The 21,642-nt window shown below is 42.0% G+C and overlaps 1 protein-coding gene and 1 pseudogene across 1 annotated transcript; both read left to right on the top strand.

Annotated features, from left to right (window-relative positions):
• Positions 1-7,643: 7,643 nt before the first annotated feature.
• On the top strand, positions 7,644-8,591 carry LOC127031334 (olfactory receptor 6N1-like). The gene has a single exon (XM_050918081.1). The coding sequence runs from the start codon at positions 7,647-7,649 to the stop codon at positions 8,589-8,591; it is 945 nt and encodes a 314-aa protein (XP_050774038.1). The 5' UTR covers positions 7,644-7,646.
• An 11,763-nt stretch (positions 8,592-20,354) lies between these two features.
• On the top strand, positions 20,355-21,342 carry LOC127030846 (olfactory receptor 11A1-like; annotated as a pseudogene).
• The last annotated feature ends 300 nt before the right edge of the window (positions 21,343-21,642 follow it).

Below are 21,642 nucleotides of genomic sequence, written 5' to 3'. Positions count from 1 at the left end.
ACAGGAAAACCCATAGATGGAAGATTGGGGTTTTGCCATAGATGGAAAATTAATTGGTCAGCTTGCTTGTTATCATTATATTCCAAATAAGGCAAATAACATGTGTAACCAGTGTGCTATGTTTTGCGGTTCTAACCTTTATAAGCCTGGTAAAATTTGTAACATGTAGAGTAGCAGCCAGCCTCTTGCGTTTGGTCTATGCTGTCTCTCCCTGCATATATGCTTGTATGAAATAAAGGCGTCTCAGGCTGTCTGATCAAATCATTAAAGTGGTGGTCTTTTCCCCGACATTAGGGATATTTGAGTGTTACTGGGGATAGGGGGCTATTGGGTTCAATGGGGATGTTTGGGAGCTACTGGGAACTGGTTGGAGGTATTGGGTTTGAAGGGGCTATCTGAGGGTTACTGGGGACTGGATGCAGTATCCATGGTTAGCTGGAGACTTTTAGGGGTTACTGGGAGTGGGTGGGGGTATTGAGTTTGATAGGGATATTTGGGGAATATTGGGGGCTGGGTGGGAATACTGGGTTTGTTGGGAATATTTTGGGGTTACTGGGGACTGGGTGGGTGTATTGGGTTTGATGGGGATATATGAGGGTTCCTGTGTGCTGCATAGGGGCATTGGGTTAGCTGTGGATGTGGAAGATAAGTAGGGGCTGCACAGGATTGTCTGAGGTTAGCTGGAATTTGGGGGTAAGTGGGTGTTGGGTGGGGGTGTCTGGGGGAAGCTGGGGGATAGGGAGGTTGTGTAAAGTATTTGCTTTTAGCAGTTTCAATTCCTTTTCAATGTCATTGACTCTCCTATTGCTCTTGTGTTAGGAGACAGGGAGAAGACAGGCTTCCAAGCAACGTTTCCAACACCTTCCATTATTTTCCTAAGTTCATTACTGAATGGCATTTGGAATGAGATCAAATGTTGGTGCATGTTGAGTGTCTAACTTGAGTAGGCTTCTTATGAAATCCGGGAAAAGATAGTGATCTATCTGTATACACACCTCTCTATCTACCTCTCTGACCATCCATCTGGCCATGTCAGGTACTTACATGTTCCTCACCAATTTATTAGATGAGGATGAGATGCTAATAACCTACTCACATTGAGTAGCACCTACCTCCATCTGGGCTCACATTGATTTCAAAGGGATAATTCCGGGAGTGCAGTCCTACTCAGAGTTAATAGTTTACTAGGTGTCTAGGGAAACTATCTTCAGGCGGTTAAACCTTTGAAGGCTGTTATCTAATATTGTACTCTGAGTTAGCAGTGGAGTTAGTGATGTATTGAGGAAGAGGAATTATGTTTGATATTGAGATGGCAACCTGAAATACAAAATGGCCCCAAGGCGGGGAATTGGAGGTGACATCTGTGTCAGGACACACATTCAGCATGATAGACAAAATCTGTAAACATCTATCTCAGCTCAAATGAGATTGGTTTGTTGTGCACCCATGTGTGCCAATGTTGATATCCTCATCCTAGGATCTGGATGTCAATGTGCCTCAGTTTCCCTCCACTTATAGATAGTTGGGTGGAAGCAGTATCTGTAGTCTGAAGATTTTAGTCATTTTTTGTTGTTCTTCTCTGGACTTTCTCCAATTTCTCCAAATCTTTCCTGAAATGTGGTGCCCAGAACTGGACACAATACTCCAGTTGAGGCCGTATCATTGTGGAGAAGAGCAGAAGAATTACTTCTTGTGTCTTGCTTACAACACTCCAGCTAATACATCCCAGAATGATGTTTCATTTTTTGCAGTAGTGTTACACTGTTGACTCATATTTAGCTTGTCGTTTACTATGACCCCCAGATCCCTTTCCGCAGTACTCCTTCCTAGGAGGTCATTTTCCATTTTGTGTATGTGCAACTGATCGTTCCTTCCTAAGTGGAGTATTTTACATTTGTCCTTATTGAATTTAATCCTGTTTACTTCAGACCATTTCTCCATTTTGTCTAGATCATTTTGAATTTTAATTCTGTTCTCCAAAGCACTTGTAACCCCTCCCAGCTTGGTATTGTCCTCAAACTTTATAAGTGTACTCTCTAAGCCATTATCTAAATCATTGATGAAGCTATTTAACAAAATTGGACCCAGGACCAGTCCCTCTGGGACCGCACTTGATATGCTTTTCCATCTTGACTGTGAACTGCTGATGACTCTGGGAATGGTTTTTCAATCAGTTATGCACCCACCTTATAGTAGTTGTATCTAAGTCAGGGTTTCTCAAACAGGGGTCACCGCTTGTGTAGGGAAAGCCCCTGGCGGGCCCAGCCAGTGTGTTTACCTGCCCCATCCACAGGTCCAGTCGATCGTGGCTCCCACTGGCCACAGTTCACTGCTCTGGTCCAATGGGAGCTGCTGGAAGCGGAGGCCAGTAAGTGCCTCGGACTGCGATGCTTCCAGCAGTTCCCATTGGCCCAGAGCAGTGATCCGCAGCCAGTGGGAGCTGTAATCAGCCTGACCTGTGGACGGGGCAGGTTAACACACCGGTCTGGCCCACCAGGGGCTTTCCCTACACAAGCGGCGACCCCTGTTTGAGAATCCCTGATCTAAGTTGTATTTCCCTAGTTTGTTTATAAGAAGGTCAAGCAAGACTGTATCAAAAGCCTTACTAAAGTCAAGATGCACCACATCTACAACTTCCCACAATCCAGAAGGCTTGTTATGCTATTAAACAAAGCTATTAGATTGGAGCTGATAAAATATGTTCTTGACAAATCCATGTTGACTTTTACTCATCACCTTATTATAGTCTAAATGTTTTCTTGGTTATTTACTCCTTTATCTTTCTGAGTATTGAAGTTAAACAGACTTTTCTGTATTTCCCTGGGTTGTCCTTATTTCCTTTTTTATAGATGGGCACTATATCTGCCCTTTTCAACTCCTTTCGAATCTTTCCCGTGCTCAATAACTTTTCAAAGGTAATCGCTAATGGGTCAGATGCGTACTCAGTTGCCTTGAGTATTCTAGGATATATTTCATCACGCCCTGGCAACTTGAAGACATCTAACTTATCTAAGAAATTTTTATTATTTTTTCCCAATGGCCTTGATGTTTACACTGTTTTGACAAACAACGTGGTGTTAATTCTCCCATGAATTTAAAAGTGATAGTTATCAGCTGCCTTCAGGGAGATCTGAGCAGCAGCAAGAACCAGCCTGAGGCTGCTTTTCCCTATAAACCATGTAAAATCAGAGCAGGGGTATGAATCAGCCCAGAGCAGCCCATTATATCCCTGCAATGTATTTGTCTCTGCAGAGTGAATGAGATTGTCTGAGATAGCAGATTTCAGAGTAGCAGCTGTGTTAGTCTGTATCCGCAAAAAGAACAGGAGTACTTCTGGCACCTTAGAGACTAACACATTTATTTGAGCATAAGCTTTCATGGGCTAAAGCCCACGTGATGATGGAAATCAGATCCCATTCTTTACTCTCAGTCTCTATCAGTGGAGAGATCGCTGCTTCGTGCTGAGGATTAAAGGTAAGTTGGATCATTTCTGGGCAACGCCCTGGAAATTTTATGAAGGAAAACTTGAGCTATTGGGAAAAAGACCAACCTGATCTGCCCCACAAGAATACAGTTTGTGGGGAGGCAGTCACCTTTCTTTATCACAGCCCATTCTCCCCTGAGCTGAAACCTTGTAGAGACTGTCTGGGAATACTGAGTTACAGCAGCTCACTTCAGAGCAAGAACCCAGCACAGAAGTCACCTGCAGTTCCACAGTAACACACATCCATTGGGCTGTAGTTTTGGGTGGATTGTGTTCCCGTTTTATCTCTTTCCCCTTTCCTCACCTCAGCAAGGCCTTCTCTCTCTCTCTCTCTCTCTCTCTCTCTCTCTCTCTCTCTCTGACATCTCATAATTCTCCAGTTGTCTTCCCTCACTTTCTCAGCTCTTTCTCAGGCCTGTCTCCAGACCCTCCTGAATGGAGCAGCTAAGATTTTTCATGTTCTCCTGAGTCCAGCCACATAAGGTCTGGGTTGTCTCCTGTTCCCACCTCTGTGATTGCTGATGACTCTGAACACCATTCAGGTAGGCATCCATCTGCTCCTAGAACCAATGCACTGTAATGATGAGTTGAAAACTTTATAAATTAGGAAGCAGGGAAGCCACCCTTTGTCTTTTTGTCATAATTGAGCAGTTAGGGCACTCTCCTTAGAGATGGGAATCCCCCTGTTCAAACCCTTTATATGTACTAAATATAAAAGACCAACATAGCATGTCTATGCCTGCGAGTGTTATTTGCTTCACAATGGCCATGTGCCCCTGAGAGAGCTGAATGGTAAAACAGAAGGCTTATGCTCTGGTGTGGACTTATGGGAGAGGGTTATTCAAGCGCTGAGGGAATCTTGAAGGGTCAACAGGGAGCTCAGGAACTGGACAGGAGGTGCCAGCATTCAGAGAGGCGAGATAGATGGTCTGCACTCCGAGAGTGGGCCTAGGCACCCCAAAAGCTTGGGGTGGTGGCTGGACTCCAGACAGGTCCAGGGGCTTGCATTCCCCTCACAGCAGGCTAGTGAGCAGCTGGCAGATGGTGCCTGACCATATCTATGACAGGTGGTCAGAACTATAGTTGTGAGGGCCATATAGAATGAATATATACAGTTACACTAGCGAGGTTACCAATGTACAAGAGAGATCAGCTTTTCTGCTACATGAAACAGGCCAACAATTAACTACATGAGCGGAAAAGAATATCTCATACACATGATTTTCACAGACCTGGTCAGGCTCACTGTGCAGGCAGACCACCAGATTGCTGGGAAGCAACCCAGTCACTGGATCCCTGGGAATTTTAAGTCTCACGAGTCTGCACAAAGCCTTGGCACTGTCCTGTCCTGGGGGACCCTCCATCTAAGACTCCTGTGAAAAGATAAGGCTATTTCCAGACATGTCTTTGGGAGACCTTATTGAATTAAGTTTAAGTATCTTCGGAGTCCATTGTATGAGATGAATAAATTATGTATTGTTGTTGGCTGGGCTTGTTTGTAACCTCTCGGGGGGTGGAGGGGAGATGTGACAGATGTGAAACCTGGGGGTTCAAAGGTGCATTGAACAACAAGCTGGACAAGAATGGACTTTGGGGACTAAAATCATTAAGTGGTTTTCCTGGGGAATAGTGAAGGGGAAAAGAGTGCAAATTCTCCACTTTTGGTTATGCAAAATCCAACCATTTGAAGCTGTGTCCAAGCAGAGAGTGATCATCTGCTGATTACCTATTCTGTTGAAGATCAAAGGCCCGAGCTTTATAAAAACTGAGTTGCACAGTTGGGATTAAGGTTCTGAATCTCAAACAGTTTTATGAGTCATAACCACTAGGAACATCCAATTGTGGGTTCTGAAGGACTGACACATACCAGACCGCACGGTTAGGGTAGACTCTGATAAGCTTTTTAGCATGCATGCAGGGTTTATTATTATTATTAATGTTTTTTTTTCTGTAATGTGCTTGCTTATAAAGAGCTGTGGTAATTTGCAACTGCTGGCAATTATGGCTCTTCATAGCCTTTGGAGAGAAAACAAACACAGACACTGGCCTGTTTAGGCAGTCTGGCTTGCTGGGGATATCACAGAGTAGGCAGGAAACTTTGCAACCTGGAAATACCCCATTAAAGGCAGAGCGAGGTGAATGTCTCTGTCCAAAATAGGTGATGTCTGGGAGCTGGGAATCTTTAAGTGGATGCCCTTGGTGGACCACAGAGAGAGGAATATAGGTGCAATTACCCTGAACTATGACAATTCCCTCCTGAGAGCTGCAACCATATGGCCCAGCTGCCGAGTCCCTGCCTCCAGTGCTGTCAGGGTTCCTGCCGCACTCTGAACTCTAGGGTACAGTTGTGGGGACCCACATGAAAGACCCCCTAAGTTTATTACTACCAGCTTGGGTTAAAAACTTTCCCAAGGCACAAATTCTTCCTTGTCCTTGGACGGTATTGCTGTCACCACCAAGTGAGTTAGACAAAGATTCAGGAAAAGGACGACTTCGAGTTCCTGTTTCCCCCAAATATCCCCCCGAAGTCCCTTCACCCCCTTCCTGGGGAGGCTTGAGAATAATATTCCAACTAAATAAGTAAACAAGGTGAGCACAGATCCTACCCTTGGGTTTTTAGGACACTAAAAAACAATCCGGTTCTTAAAAGCAGAACTTTGTTATAAAGAAAAAAGGAAAAGAATCACTTTCTGTAAATCAGGATGGAAGGTAATTTTACAGGGTAATAAGGTTTAAAACACAGAGGATTCCCCTCTAGGCAAAACTTCAAAATTACAAAAAAACAGGAATCAACCTCTCTCTTAGCATAGGGAAAATTCACAAGCTAAAACAAAAGACAATCTAACACATTTCATTGCTTTACTTACAATTTTTGTAATCTTAGATGCTTATTTCAGGTAGGGTTTTAAGAGAGTGTTTAAGAGAGTGCCTGATCCCTCTCTCTGTCCCAAGAGAGCACAAACAAAACCTCCCCCCACAGATTTGAAAGGATCTTCTTCCTTTACTGGTCCTTTTTGTCAGGTGCCAACCAGTTTATTTGAGCTTCTTAACCCCTTACAGGTAAAGGAGGGATTTCATGCTACCCGTAGCTGTATGTTTATAACAAGTGCTGACCCCTCCAAAGCCGCCTCTTGCTTAAGAACACTATTTTCCAGAGCCAGTTTAACTTTCTTTGGTGCCATGTGACAGCTGAAGCATATATATGCAGAGACACTCTGCAGAGAATTTTACAACACTGTTGTCCTTTACTGTATTATACACGATATACACAGATCCAGACAAATATAATGAACCCTAGATGCATTTCTTCTCACTCCAGGTCATCCTTCCCAATGGGAAACATCTGTGTTCAGCTAGGTGGCATCCCTTTTCCCCCTTGCCTCATCCCATTCCTGCAACATCTTCCCTTCTCTTGAGATGGTGAAAAATGGCCATAGAGAGAGAGAGGAAGTAAGCAGCTTCTGCCCTTTATAACCTTCTAGTATCCTCTGTCAGGTGACTCCATAGTCATCCTCAACAGGTGACCCCATTGCCAGCAGACCACTCCCCTGTTAAACTAATTCCCTTGGGTAGTGGTCAATAATTTGTCTAGGGTGATTATATTTCAATGGCGGGGCACTTAAGTCAATGGCCCTTTTCTTACCTTTTTACCAGCCACCTTTGAAATTTCAGTCTAACATGGAGGCAAACCAACCAGCGAGAAGGTAAAGGGCTGCAAATTCAAAATGAATTTTGAAGCTTGATAAAGATACAAACTGAGAGTTCATCATCTCACACAGAATTCACACACTGTACAGAGAGTCTCCAAATCATCACAATGATATTGAAAAAAAAATGTCTATTAGAGGAGTTTAAATTCTCTGATATAGCAAGAATCCAAGATTGATGGATCATTATTTTGGAGAATTTCTATGGCCTGGGTTGCAGAGTGAGTCAGACAGATGATCGCAATGGTCCCTTCTGGCTTCGGAATCTATGAATCAATTGCTTTGGGGCCATTCCTGTATTCCTTAGAGTCTCAAATGTTTCAGTTACTGAATCACAGAAGATCATTTTCCCTTTTGAACAGTCAAGTAATTGAACAAATGAACTTTTATCTATCTTAAGAGGAGAGTGAATTCTTCAACTGTTTGTTGTTCTTCTCGCTTCCTAGGTATATGTGATGAAGAAAGAAGAAGGTGGAAATCAGACCTCCATCACAGAATTCATCCTCCTAGGATTTGGGAGTCTTCCTGAATTGCAAAATTTCCTCTTCCTGCTATTTCTAATGATCTATGTTGTGACCATGGCTGGGAACATCCTCATCATTGTGCTTGTTGTGGCTGATCAGCATCTTCACACCCCCATGTACTTCTTCCTAGGGAACTTGTCCTTCTTGGAGACCTGCTACACCTCCACCATCCTGCCTAGGCTGCTGGCCAGTCTGCTGACTGGGGACAGGACCATTTCGGTTACAGGCTGTATTGTGCAGTTTTATTGGTTTGGTTTCCTAGTGACCACTGAGTGTTATCTGCTAGCTGTGATGTCCTATGATCGGTACTTAGCGATATGCAAACCCCTGCATTATGCAGCCTTAATGAATGGCAGGTTCTGTACACAGGTAGCAGCCGGATCTTGGATAGGTTCATTTGTGGCCAGTACCACCATAGTATGTTTGATGTCACAGTTAATGTTTTGTGGCCCTAAGGAAATTGATCATTTCTTTTGTGATCTCATCCCAGTCGTAAAACATTCCTGTGATGACACCAACCTGATCATGCTGCTGAGTTTCATCCTTACCTCCATAGATGCACTGTCTGCATTTCTATTAACCGTGACATCCTATGTTTGTATCATCAACACCATTCTGAGAATCCCTTCCACTGCTGGGAGGCAAAAGGCATTTTCCACCTGTTCCTCCCACCTCATAGTGGTGACAATTTTCTATGGGACTATAATCATTGTCTATATGTTACCAGACACCGACACACTGAGAGACCTGAACAAAGTGTTCTCTGTCTTCTACACCATTCTAACTCCCTTGGCCAACCCCCTCATCTACAGCCTGAGAAACAGAGAGGTCAAGGAGGCCCTGAGAAAAGTTTGTTCTAGGTATCACATGTTTTAATCCATTGGAATAAATCGGTCGGGATTTATTAGCCATGGTACTGTTTAGGACACTTCTAACTCTGGCCTCTGACAGCAACTTTGGCTGTGGAGTTAGTATGGGGAAGCTTTTTACCACCACTCCTCCTGAGTGTTACCTTAATACCAGTCCCACTGGCTGCATCCCATGGGTTCAAAGTTCCACTATGTAGTGTGATAATCAGAGCCTTGTTTCTGAAGGGATACCATTCAGATCGATGAGCCTCTTGGCAAAGTAAGTTATTACACAGTATGGGCAATGGTAATAGAAACCAGCTCTATTATTTGCAAAACCAAATGCCATGTGTAGAAACGTGGTTATGCAGAATAAAACACTGGCTTGGTGGGGATATTGTTAAATGGCCTAAAAAAATCAAGCGCCCAATTCTAATCAGTCTCACTTAATCCCCTTATTTGAAAATCACAACCTAGGAGTCTTCCACTGATTTCAGTAGACTTTGGCACAGATCTTGTGTAAAGAAAATGGGGCACATATGATCAAATGTATCTTAAAAAATAAAACAGTTGTAACTTTTACAATAGCTATGCTCACTGTAACACTTAACAGGGGATGCTTCATTTCTGCTCTGTCCCCTGCCAGGGGGTGGTTAGAAAATGGTAAATATTTTCAATAAAAAATGCCAAAAACCAAAATCCGTTTTTTCCTCTCAAAAATGTCCATTTTCATTTCTGTCTCTTTATTTATCTTTTTTTTTTCCATTTTGCCATTGGAAAAGTGGGGAAGGAAGAAGGAAATCATTAGCCAGAAAGGAGGAAACCCTCAAACTAATCAATATTTCATTTGCAAGAAACAAAAATTTTCAGAGTTTTTAGTTGTTTTTCTTTGTTTTTGTCAAGGAAAGAAAACATGAAAAAATTCACAGACGGTTTTGTTTTTTAGAAAGGCAATTTTTCACTGAAAATAAAGTTTCAAATGAAATATTGTGACCATATCTAAATCTTGTATTATTTATCTGTCTCCTTTTAATATTCTTGTAATTAAATAATTTTAATATCAACATACAGAAATTTTAAGTTAATGGATTTATAATACATTCATATTAATGAGTAATACTACATTTAACTAAATAAACCAGTGATGGTGTCAAGGGTAAAGATGGATAAACTTTGTTCACTCACTTCTTATTTAGGGTATATGGAGTTTAGTTTAAATTAGTTTACTCACTTCTTTTTTTTTACCACTACACCGTTTAGGAACCTTGTCCAGCAATGAATATTGACACCAAGGGGGTTGTAATACAAAAGAAGAGAATAAAGAATCTATATAAGCAGATTCCATGGTTTTCACTCTGAAAGCTACATTGTCTGTGGGGTCAGTGTGAAGCAAAGGAAACTGCTGTAAGAGTGGATAAGCACTTTTTTTGTCCAAATATCAGCAAGTTCAACCGTCAATTTGTGGTCTGTTACCCTCCATTGTTTAAGTTCTCAGTCATTTTCAAAGGACACCTGTGTGATAGAGGACAGGTGAAATTCCTGTGTATATTATATGGGAGTGTAACTAGACCAACAACAGTGTTTTGAAGCTACAGTGGTCAGGAAGACCTAAACCAGCCAGAAGGGCATGACTTTATTTTCTAGTTGCATATCCTACTACCAGGACCTTCATGGGGTGAAGTACAAGATACCAAAGGGCTCTTTAATCTAGCAGAGAAAGGCAAAACAAGAACCAATGGCTGGATAGGAACGCAAAAACATTCAAATTAGGCATAGTTTTTTAACAGTGAGGTTGATTAACCATGGGACAAACTCCCAAGGGAAGTGGTCGATTCCCCCATCTCTTGGTATCTTCACATCCAGACTGGATGTGGTTGTGGCACAAACACAAATTATGGGGCTCATCACAAGGATTACAGGGTGAAGTTCTCTGGCTTGGTGTTATACAAGAGGGTAGATGAAATGATCACATGACACTTTCTGGTCTTAACATCTAGGAATCCATCCCTTAGTCATTTGGAGGCTAGGAATGGGATTTCCAAAGGAGCCTATGGAAGACTGGAGCCTCTTTTCACATCCTTCCTCTGCCACAGATTTCTTGTATGACCTTTGGTACTGGGATTTTCCACGGGGCCCAAGGGAGCAACGCTTCCTGGAAACTGGGACCTGATCCAAAAATCACTGAAGTAGGGCTGGTTGAAAATGTTCCTACTTTACTGTTTGTTGAATGAAAATTACTTTTACCTGAATACATTTTTGTTCATGAAAAGCGTCTGGTTTCCAAGAATTTAAAACCTGGTCCTATCTCCCTTCCTCCCACTACCTCCTGGTTATTTGCACTTACAATAAACCTTTTTCCCTGTACCATCCTTTGCTGCTCCCTACCAGATTCTTTTTAAGGCATTCAAATTCAGTGGGATTTGGGCCTTCAGATCTCTCTGAAAATCCCAGATGACTCTTCACAAAGGGGCCTCATCTTAGAGCCTGTTGGGAGTTGGAGCTGGTGTACAAGATGGATATCTACTCCATGCTTTGTGTATGCTTTAGACAGACCCTGGAACCTGGTTGCATTATAAGGTACTGCTTTTGACCTCTTCAGCACTATGTGGCCTGGGATCAGCCTATCTGAGAGTCCACCTCTCCCCCCGTGAACCACTGCAATAACTGTGAACAACAGGAATTCTTATTCAAGATATGCCTGAGTGCAGCAGGGAGGAAGTGGCTAGAGGGGATTCTCCACAAAAGCATGGGAGCTATGGATTGCCCTCCACTCCTGGTCTGAAATAACCCCATGATATATCAACTCCTAGGGTGCTCTCAAAGGCCAATTTGTTTAGCCAGCTGTTTGGGGAACATTGAGATGAGAGGGTGGAGACATTGCTTGTTCTATTGGGGTATCATTAGTATCTTATACTGAGAGGTGATGTCTGGGAGGAGCATTTGAGGGAGGCTGAGATATGAAAATTGTATTACCATCATTTGAATTGGGAAAGATGACTCTATCAGACATCCATCCCCGTCTCCCACCCTTTGGCATGCAAGTAGAGTCCATGATATGACTGCATTGCGTTTCAGACATTGAAATGACTTTGGCACTGTAGTGGTGGGTGCTATGGAGTGTGCTACCAGACAGAAAGTGGAAGTTTGCTGATAACGTTGCAGAACAGGCAAGTTTGTTTGAGCTCCAGGAAGTTGTCAGAGGAAAGCAGGAGAAATAGAACTGTGAATTTAGTTCTAGCTCCTCCAAGGAGCCCTGCCAAGCCCACTTGGCACATGATTTCCTTAATCATAAATCTGTAAATTCCAAGTCCGAAAGGGACAATTGTTATAATCTGGTCTGAACTCCTATATAATACAGAACATAGGCCTTGCCCAAAATAATTCCTCTGTGAACTACAGCATATCTTTAAAGAAAACATCCGTTCTTGATTTAAATATGGCCAGGAATGGGGACCCTGCCACGACTCCATGTAAATTGTACCAGTGGTTAATTACCCTCACTAGCAAAAAGGTAAACCATTTTCACTCCCTCCAACTGTACTCCCTGGAAATTTCAACCCATGTCCTCTAGCACCACAAGTGCAAGGACAGACTGCTACCCTAGAGACCCAGTAAAAACAAATGATTTAACAGGGCAGAGTGAAATTTCACCCTGGGTTTACAAGCCAGTTCTCTAATGCCTGAGCTATGGAGACTTTGCATAGCACCTTATGTCTTACATGGTGCTCCAGTGGGTGAGGAGACCTGGGTTCTGTTGCTTGTCTTTTACCACCCACAGTTCCTCATTTCAGTTGTAAGTTTTGGGGGTCAGGGACAACCTCTCACTCTGTGTGTGTGTGCAGTGCCCAGCACAGTGTCCATCCCCAGTCTCTATTTCACAGATTCATAGAAGCCAAGGCCAGAAGGGAGCATTCTGATGATCTAGTCTGACCTCCTGTAGAACACAGGCCCGGGATCTGCCCCAAAATATTTCCTAGATCATTTGTGGCCTTAAGGCATCACTACAGTCAACTATTAACATCCCTTCTGTTTTTTGTCCTTTCTTCTTGTGCTGACTTGGATATTACGTAACAGTGTCAGATGATTCTCCCTTCTCTCCTGACTCCCCCAACCAAATATACACCCCAGAAAAGAAAATGAATTTAATCTAAAAAATTCAAAACCAATATCCCTCACCCAAAACACAGAGTTGGTTTTGATTTTAAACCTCAAAAGGGAGAAGAGCCAGAGACTCCATTAAATCTGAGGGAGGTAACTATTCCTGTACATTTTATGTTGAAGTTGCCCAGATGCTATGGTGAGGGCCCTGTGGTTCACACTGAAATCTTTGCAAATTGAGAGACAAGGTTCTCAGTCTGTGTGATGGTTCCACAGCCATGTCCTACATTTTGATGGAGGAAGCCTGAGGGCTATTCCCAGCTATGCCAATGCCCTGTTTCATGACACAATGGGAAACACATCCCTTCTCTGTGCCTCTATATAATGGGAATAATGATATGGCCATGCTGTGTAATATGCTTTGAGATCTATGGATGGCAAACGGTCTGTTAGACATAAATGTTATCATTAAAGGCATGGCAACTTATTTCCCATTTTGTTGGGCTCTTGACACATGCATAGCACATGTGGGAAAAGAGAGATTTCCTTTGAGATTTGAATGCTGTTGGCCTTGGCTTTGGTGTTACACTCTTCTAACAAACACCACAGTGTTAATTCTCTTGTGAAGGTAACTCTAAGTGCTCACCAGTAGCAGGGCTCAAGGGAGATCCCAGCAGCAGGAAGGGCCAGAGGAGGCTGCTGTACCTTTTCAATCCTCTAAGAATCTAGAGCAGGAATCATATAACAGTTTGTGCGATGCAAACAATCATGCTGGTCACAGGAGAGAACCAACCCGACAGCAACATGTACTAGTCTCCGGAGGAACTGAGGGGGCAAGTCTGACAGGAAGACCAGACCCAGTCACGGTTGATGGAGAGGTCGTTGCTTCCTGCTGAGGGTTAAAGGTGAGTGTTACCAGTCTCAGGGCAATCCTCCAGTATCTTCCTTGGACACAACCATTAATCTGAAAGACACTCCTCTTGGGCAGTGTCCTCGCTCCCTGGGAGCTTTGCCTGAGTGAGGACTTTAGCATCTTACCCTGATGTACTTCTTCGGAAACTGATGAAACTTGAAAGAGATCTGGCTATTGACACACACACCTACCTATCTATCTCTTTATTAAGTCCTTTACACAGCCATCTATTTCTCTAGCTATACCCTTACACATCTATTTATCCCTCTATTGAACCTCTTAAACAATCCCCCCGATCCTTTATAATCCTTCTATCTACCCCTTACACCTCTCTCTGTCTCTATCCTCTTAAACATCTGTATACCCTGTAAACACACCTTTGCCTGTCCATCTGTCATCTTACACATCCCTGGCTATCTGTCCTTCACTCTCCTGCTTTCTGCCCTTCTCTTTCTTCCTAACATCTCATCTCATTCTCAGGGAACTTTCCACCTCATTTTCTCAGCTGCCTCTCCAGACTTGTTTGTGTGGTTGATTCCTATGCACCTCCTTAGCCCAGTCTTGGGAGATGACACAAGTCTGCCCCTGAGTATCTTCTCCCTGGCTTGCAGAGGTAGTTGAGGGCATGCATCATTTCCTTGGAGGTACTGAGCACCATGTAGGAATCGGATGTTGTAACCTTAGATTTATCTATTCCCAGTTAGTAGTTCAATGATAAGCAATAAAACCAACCTGAATTCTTTAAGGTTTGAGCCTCCAGAGTGGTGATAGATAAGTGAGTTTACTGGAGCACTGGGAATGGCACAACAAATGAAACAATTATAAGCTTTGTTTAGAATAAACTGGTTAGCTAGAGTGAGCAGGCACTGCAATATAGTGTCATGTTGGATTTTATACACATGATCTAAGATGAAATGACGCCATTCTGGGGTGATGCTTTCTCTCACCGTATCTTGATGGACAATGGGCATGTGTCATGGTATAATTCCCCACTCTGAACTTTAGCATCCAAAAGATGGGGTACCAGCATGAATTCCTCTAAGCTCAATTACCAGTTTAGTACTTGTAGCGCTGCCACTGACCAGGAATTCCAGTGCCTGGTACACTCTGGTCCCCCCAAAACCTGGCCTGGGGACCCCCAAGACCCAGTCCTTCTGGATCTTACCACAAGGAAAGTAAACCCTTTCCCTCACCATTGCCTCTCCCAGGCTTTCCCTCCCTGGGTTACCCTGGAAGATCACTGTGATTCAAACTCCTTGAATCTTAAAACAGAGAGGAAAATGCACCTTCCCCCCTCCTTCTCTCTTCCCCTCCCAGACTCTCTCTGAGAGAGACAGTAATCCTAACACAGAGAGAAATAAGCCTCTCTCTCTCCCTTCCCTCCTTTCTCCCCACCAATTCCCTGGTGAATCCAGACCCCGTCCCCTGGGGTCTCACCAGAATAAAAAAACAATCAGGTTTTTAAACAAGAAACTTTTAATTAAAGAGAGAAAAACAGTAAAAATTATCTTTGTAAATTTAAAATGGAATAGGTACAGGGTCTTTCAGCTATAGATGCTGGGAATACCCTCCCAGCCTAAGTATACAAGTAAATATTAAAATCCTTTCAGCAAAATACAAATTTGAACTCCTCCAAGCCAAATACACATTTGCAAACAAAGAAAACAAACATAAGCTTAACTCGCCTTATCTACCTAGTACTCACTATTCAGAAACTCATAAGAGCCTGTATCGAAGAGATTGGAGAGAAACACGGTTGCAGGTCTGGTCCCTCTCAGAACCCAGAGAGAACAACAACCAAAACTAACAGCACACACAAAAACTTCCCTCTCTCAAGATTTGAAAGTATCCTGTCCCCTGATTGGTCCTCTGGTCAGGTGACAGCCAGGCTCACTGATTTTGTTAACCCTTTACAGGCAAAAGAGATATGAAGTACTTCTGTTCTATTAACTCTTACTTATCTGTTTATGACAGCATGTCTAATGTAAAGTTAGACTACTATCTTTCATATAATCAGTTATAATCATGCCCCTTGTTTAACTAACCTTCAGTCTGCCTTTTGCCGTATCTGTATTTCTGCTACCATAATTAATTATTTCCTAGTTTCTCCTTGGCTTTTTAATAGTAAACTTTGTCTTAATTAACATTCGTGTAATTCCCATATGAAGAGCTACCAATATAGATAGCATTTTGAAAACCACCAGCATTTATTTAAAAGATTTGTCAAAGCCAATTAGGACCAAAACCTACTTACATCAGGACCAGGGGCTCCACCCTGAGATATTTCTAACTTGCCTCTGAGTTGTCCCCGTTCACTTTATTCATATTTTAGAAAACCTCCTGTAAAGGTTTTTTCCCCACTTTGAATATTAGCATCCAAAAAGTGGGGACCTGCATGATCAGTTTTAAGCTTAATTACTAGCTTAAATTTAGTACGCTGCCACCAGCCAGAAGTCTGTGTCTGGCACACTTCTGTTCCCCCAAAAACCTTCCCTGGGGAACCCAAGTTCCAAACCCCTTGGGTCTTAAAACAAGGAGAAATAAGTCATCCCCCGCTTCTTTCCTCCCCAGACTTTCCCCTCCCTGGGTTGCCTTGGGAAGCTACACAGATCCAAACTCCTTGGATCTTAAAACAAAGAGGAATTAACCATTCCCTTCCTTTTCCCCCCATCAATCCCTGGTGAGTTTAGACTCAATCCCTTGGATTCCAAAGCAAGGAAAAATCAATCAAGTTCTTAAAAAGAAAGTTTTAATTAAAGAAAGAAAAAGTAAAAATTATCTCTGTAAAATCAGGATGGAAAATGCTTACAGGCTTTTCAGAGTTATACAGACTAGAGGGACTTCCCCCCCCCCCCAGCCTTAGATTCAAAGTTACAGCAAACAGATGTAAAAATCCTTCCAGCAAAAGGAAAAGCATTCACAGATTGAAGGAAAACAAACATAAGACTAATCTGCCTTGCCTGGTTATACTTATGATTTTGAAACATGAAAGACTGATTCAGAAAGATTGGGAACACCTGGGTGTACATCTGGTCCCTCTTAGCCCCAGGAGCGAACAACGAACAACACAAACAACACAAAGACTTCCCTCCACCAAGATTTGAAAGTATCTTCTCCCCCTATTGGTCCTCTGGTCAGGTGTCAGCCAGGTTCACTGAGCTTCTTAACCCTTTACAGGTAAAAAAGACATTAACCCGTAACTGTCTGTTTATGACACCGCCCTTGGCTATTGTCACGCCTGTTTTTTTTAGGAAAGTGAATTTGGGATTTCCTTACATTTCAATGCCTTTCTGTAGAACATAAACATGCATCATTTCTGAAGGACACCTAGCCAATTGGCACTGCCTTGAATAGCACTTGGAAATCCTTACAGATTAGGAAGCAGGGGCACTTGTGTAACAAACATTGCCTGGCCATTTATTGCTCCATCTCAGTTTTTAAGAGGAAGGATACTTCAGTGATTACGGCCCTCGTCTGTCATTGGGTGACTTGGGGCTTGCATGCGCTAGTGCTTACTTCGGTATAATTTATGTCATTCAGGATGTGATTAAGTCACCCCCCGAGCATCGTAAGTTACACCAACCTATGTGCATGGGTGGCACGTAAGAGGTGCTGAGGGAGGATAAGATTCTCTAAACCTCTGCTAATGCTCCCTGCCAGGCATGAGTCACAGCGGGGTTCAGAGCCTCCAGGTGGCTGGGGCTCAGGGCAGCTTGGGTGGGAAGGCACTGGAGGCGGCTCAGTTGGGCAGGTTGGCTGGGGCTTCGGGAGGCTTGGGTGGGCGGGCTGGATCTCTCCAGCTATGGTGGGTGGCTTGAGGCTCCTCTGGCCCCTGGGAGTGAGATTGGGGGGCGTGGAGTAGTGGGGGGGGCCTAGGTGGAAGGGGCAGGGCAGGGTCTAGCCTCCCCAAATGGGGAGGTTCATGCACCGCCCATGCCTAAGCACCAGTGTGGACAGCGCTATGTCACCAGGAGAAGCTCTTCTGACGACACAGCTACCATGGTTTGGGGAGGTGTCATAGAGCATCTATGTTCTAGCAACGTGACAGCGGTGCAACTACATCGGTACAGCAGCATCACTGTAATGATTCTAATGTAGACTAGACCTTAGTTTCTCTTCTCTGATCTACCACAGCCTTCCTATACAGCCTTGAGCAAGTTAGTCTGGGCCAGATTTTCAAAGGTATTAGTCATCTAATGGGATGGTCTTCTGAGGTCCCTTCCAACCCTAATAATCTATGATTCTATGATTCTATGAGTTTAAGAGCATTTAGCTGTCTAAAACCCATTTAACTCAATTTAATTTAATTAATAATAAATAACAAAATAAATATGAATAAATTAATGCATTTAAATCAATTTTCCCACAAGTAACATAAACATTTTTGAAATTTGGCCCTGGAAGCTTTCTGGGAAATATGTTTTAACCCCACACAATTAGTTGAGCTTAGTGCAGGGCTAACTGGGGACATTCTTTTCCATGTGTCCTAGTGGACATCAGATGAGATGATATAATTATGATTTTTGGTCTTTATATCTATACATCGATGCATGAAAGAAGTTGGGAACAAGTGTAGAAAATACAGCTGTCAAGCAATTAAACAAATTAATTGTGGTTAATTGTGCCATTAATCACACTGATGACCAATAATAGAATACCATTTATTTAAATATTATGGATGTTTTCTACATTTTAAAATATACTGATTTCAATTATAACACAGAATACAAAGTGTACAGTGCTTACTTTATATTTATTTTTATTATAGATATTTACATTTTTAAAAATAAAATAAATAGTATTTTTCAGTTCACCTATTACAAGTACTGTAGTGCAATCTCTTTATCATGAAAGTACAACTTACAAAGGTAGAATTACATACAAAAATAACTGCATTCAGAAATAAAACAATATAAAACTTTAGAACCTACAAGTCCAATCAGTCCTACTTCTTGTTCAGCCAGTCACTCAGACAAACAAGTTTGTTTACATTTGCAGATGATAATGCTGCCCATTTCTTGTCCACAATGTCACCTGAAACTGAGAACAGGTATTATCATGGCACTTTTGTAGCCTCCATAGCAAGATATTTACATGCCAGATGTGCTAAAGATTCATATGTCCCTTCATGCTTCAACCACCATTCGAGAGGATCCATGCTGATGATGGGTTCTGTTCAATAACAATCCAAAGCAGTGCGGACCGATGCATGTTCATTTTCATCATCTGAGTCAGATGTCACCAGCAGAAGGTTGATTTTCTTTTTGGTGGTTTTGATTCGGTAGTTTCTGCATTGGAGTGTTGCTCTTTTAAGACTTCTGAAAGTATGCTCCGCAGCTCATACCTCTCAGATTTTGGAAGGCATTTCACACTTTTAAACCTTGGGTCAAGTGCTGTATCTATCTTTAGAAATGTCATATTGGTGCCTTCTTTGTGGTTTGTGAAATCTGCAGAGAAAGTGTTCTTAAAATGAACATGTGCTGAATCATCATCCAAGACTGCTCTAACATGAAATATACGGCAGAATGCGGGTAAAATAGAGCTGGAAACATACAATTCTCCCCCAAGGAGTTCAGTCACAAATTTAATTAACATTTTTTTTTAACCAGTGTCATCAGCTTGGAAGCATGTCCTCTGGAATGGTGGCTGAAGCATGAATGGGCATATCAATGTTCAGCATAACTGGCACGTAAATACTTTGCAACGCCGGCTACAAAAGTCCCATATGTACACCTGTTCTCAGTTTCTGGTGACATTGTAAATAAGAAATGGGCAGTATTGTCTCCCATAAATGTAAACAAACTTGTTTGTCTTAGCAATTGGATGAACAATAAGTAGGACTGAGTGGACTTGTAGGCTCTAAAGTTTTGCATTGTTTTTTTTTTTGAGTGCAGTTATGCAACAAAAAAATCTACATTTGTAAGCAATTTCATGATAAACAGTACTTGTAATAGGTGAACTGAAAAATACTATTTATTTTATTTTTTTAAATGTAAATATTTTTAATAAAATAATAATATAAAGTGAACAGTGTACACTTGTATTCTGTGTTGTAATTGAAATCAATATATCTGAAAATGTAGAAAAACATCCAAAATATTTAATAAATTTTAATTGATATGCTATTGTTTAACATTGCAATTAAAATGGCAATTAATTGTGACTTATTTTTTGAGTTAACTGCAAATAATCTACAGTCCTAGTAGAAAAGTAATAAATTAACAGTTTTTCTGCTATTTGGGTGAGCTGAAGGGGAATCTGTATCCCAATACCCTATGCCAGTGTTTCTCCAACTTTCCAGATTACTGTACCCATTTCAGGGGGTCTGATTTGTCATATGTACCCCAAGTTTCACCTCACTTAAAAACTATTTGCTTGCAAAATCAGACATAAAAATATGAAAGTGTCACAGCACAGTATTTCTGGAAAATTGCTGACTTTCTTATTTTGTGTGGTTGAAATTGTAGTTTGTACTGACTTCACTAGCTTTTTGTTTAGCCTATTGTAAAACTAGGCAAATATCTAGATTAGTTGTTTTACCCCATGGAAGATCTCTGCATATCCCCAAGGGATTAGTACCCCTGGTTGAGAGCATCTGCCCTATTCAATACCTGGGTGTGAAGCAGTCCTTTGACTGACACAGAATATAAACTCCAATGAAATTTGCTATCTCAATTTTTATGGAAAAAAATGGAAGGAAATTGACTGAGTTTTAACCGTACAGCAAACCCCCTAAATGATTATTGCTTTTTCTCAATCATCAATTACATCACACAGAGAATGGTGAAAGTGGAAACCTACACACACCTCATGGAGAAAGAAGAAGGGGAAAATCAAACATCTGTCACAGAATTCATCCTGGAGGGATTTGGGAATCTTCCTGAACTGCAAATTCTTTTCTTCCTGCTGTTTCTAGTGATCTACATCGTCACCATGGCTGCAAACACTCTCATCGTAGCACTAGTTGTGACTGATTGGCACCTTCATGCCCCCATGTACTTCTTCTGCCGAAGTTTGTCCTGCTTGGAGATTTGTTGCAACTCAACCATCCTTCCCAGGATGCTGGCCAGTTTCCTGACTGGGGACAGGGCCATTTCAGTTACAGGCTGCATTGTGCAGTTTTATTTGTTTGGATTCCTGGTGACCACTGAGTGTTATCTGCTAGCTGTGATGTCTTATGATCTATACTTAGCTATATGTAAACCCCTTCACTATGTCACCCATATGAATGGTAGGTTCTGTATCCAACTAGCAGGTGGATCATGGCTAAGTTCATTCATAGTTCTTACTATATTAATGTTTTTGGTGTCACAATTAGCCTTCTGTGGCCCTAATGAAATTGATCATTTTTTTTGTGACCTCACCCCAGTGATCAATCTCTCCTGCAGCGACACCAGTCTGGTGACTCTGGCGACCCTCATATTCTCCTCCATAGACACTGTTCCCCCATTTCTGTTGACCCTGACATCTTATGTTTATATCATCTCCTCCCATTCTGAGGATCCCTTCCACGTCTGGGAGGCAAAAGGCCTTTTCCACCTGCTCCTCCCACCTTATTGTGGTTACAATCTTCTATGGGACCTTAATGATTGTCTACATGTTACCAAACTCTGGTGCACTCAGAGCCCTGAACAAAGTGTTTTCTGTTTTCTACACAGTCTTGACACCCCTGATCAATCCCCTCATCTACAGCCGGAGAAACGAAGAGGTCAAGGAGGCACTGAGGAATTTCTGCAGAAGTATAGAGTGTTTCATAGAAATTGATTGAAATGGGAATAAATCAAATCGTTAGCCAAAAAGGAACCATCTACATGGTCCAAATATTTTTATTTTTAGAGTTGAATTTATTTAGGTCAACAATGGCAGATCCTCAGCCAGTGTCAATTTCTGGAGGGCCATTCATTTCTACAGTGCGATGCAATTTGAACCAGATCATTATCTTCTTATAAATATACATATATATTTTAAATCCCATTCTGAGCTCCAGCTGTCTTTGCCTAAATAAGAAATACAGTCAAGTGCATGATGGGAGATTAAAACATTCTTTTTTTATTCCCAGTATTATTTA

The sequence above is a fragment of the Gopherus flavomarginatus genome, chromosome 11 (assembly GCF_025201925.1).
Source record: "Gopherus flavomarginatus isolate rGopFla2 chromosome 11, rGopFla2.mat.asm, whole genome shotgun sequence".
Classification (NCBI taxonomy): Eukaryota; Metazoa; Chordata; order Testudines; family Testudinidae; genus Gopherus; species Gopherus flavomarginatus.
The sequence above is the reverse complement of the archived record's forward strand: the minus strand, read 5'-3'. Positions and strand labels throughout refer to the sequence as shown.

Coding starts and splice junctions, on each gene's coding strand:
- LOC127031334 (XM_050918081.1), top strand. CDS start 7,647: ATGAAGAAAGAAGAAGGTGGAAATCAGACCTCCATCACAGAATTCATC.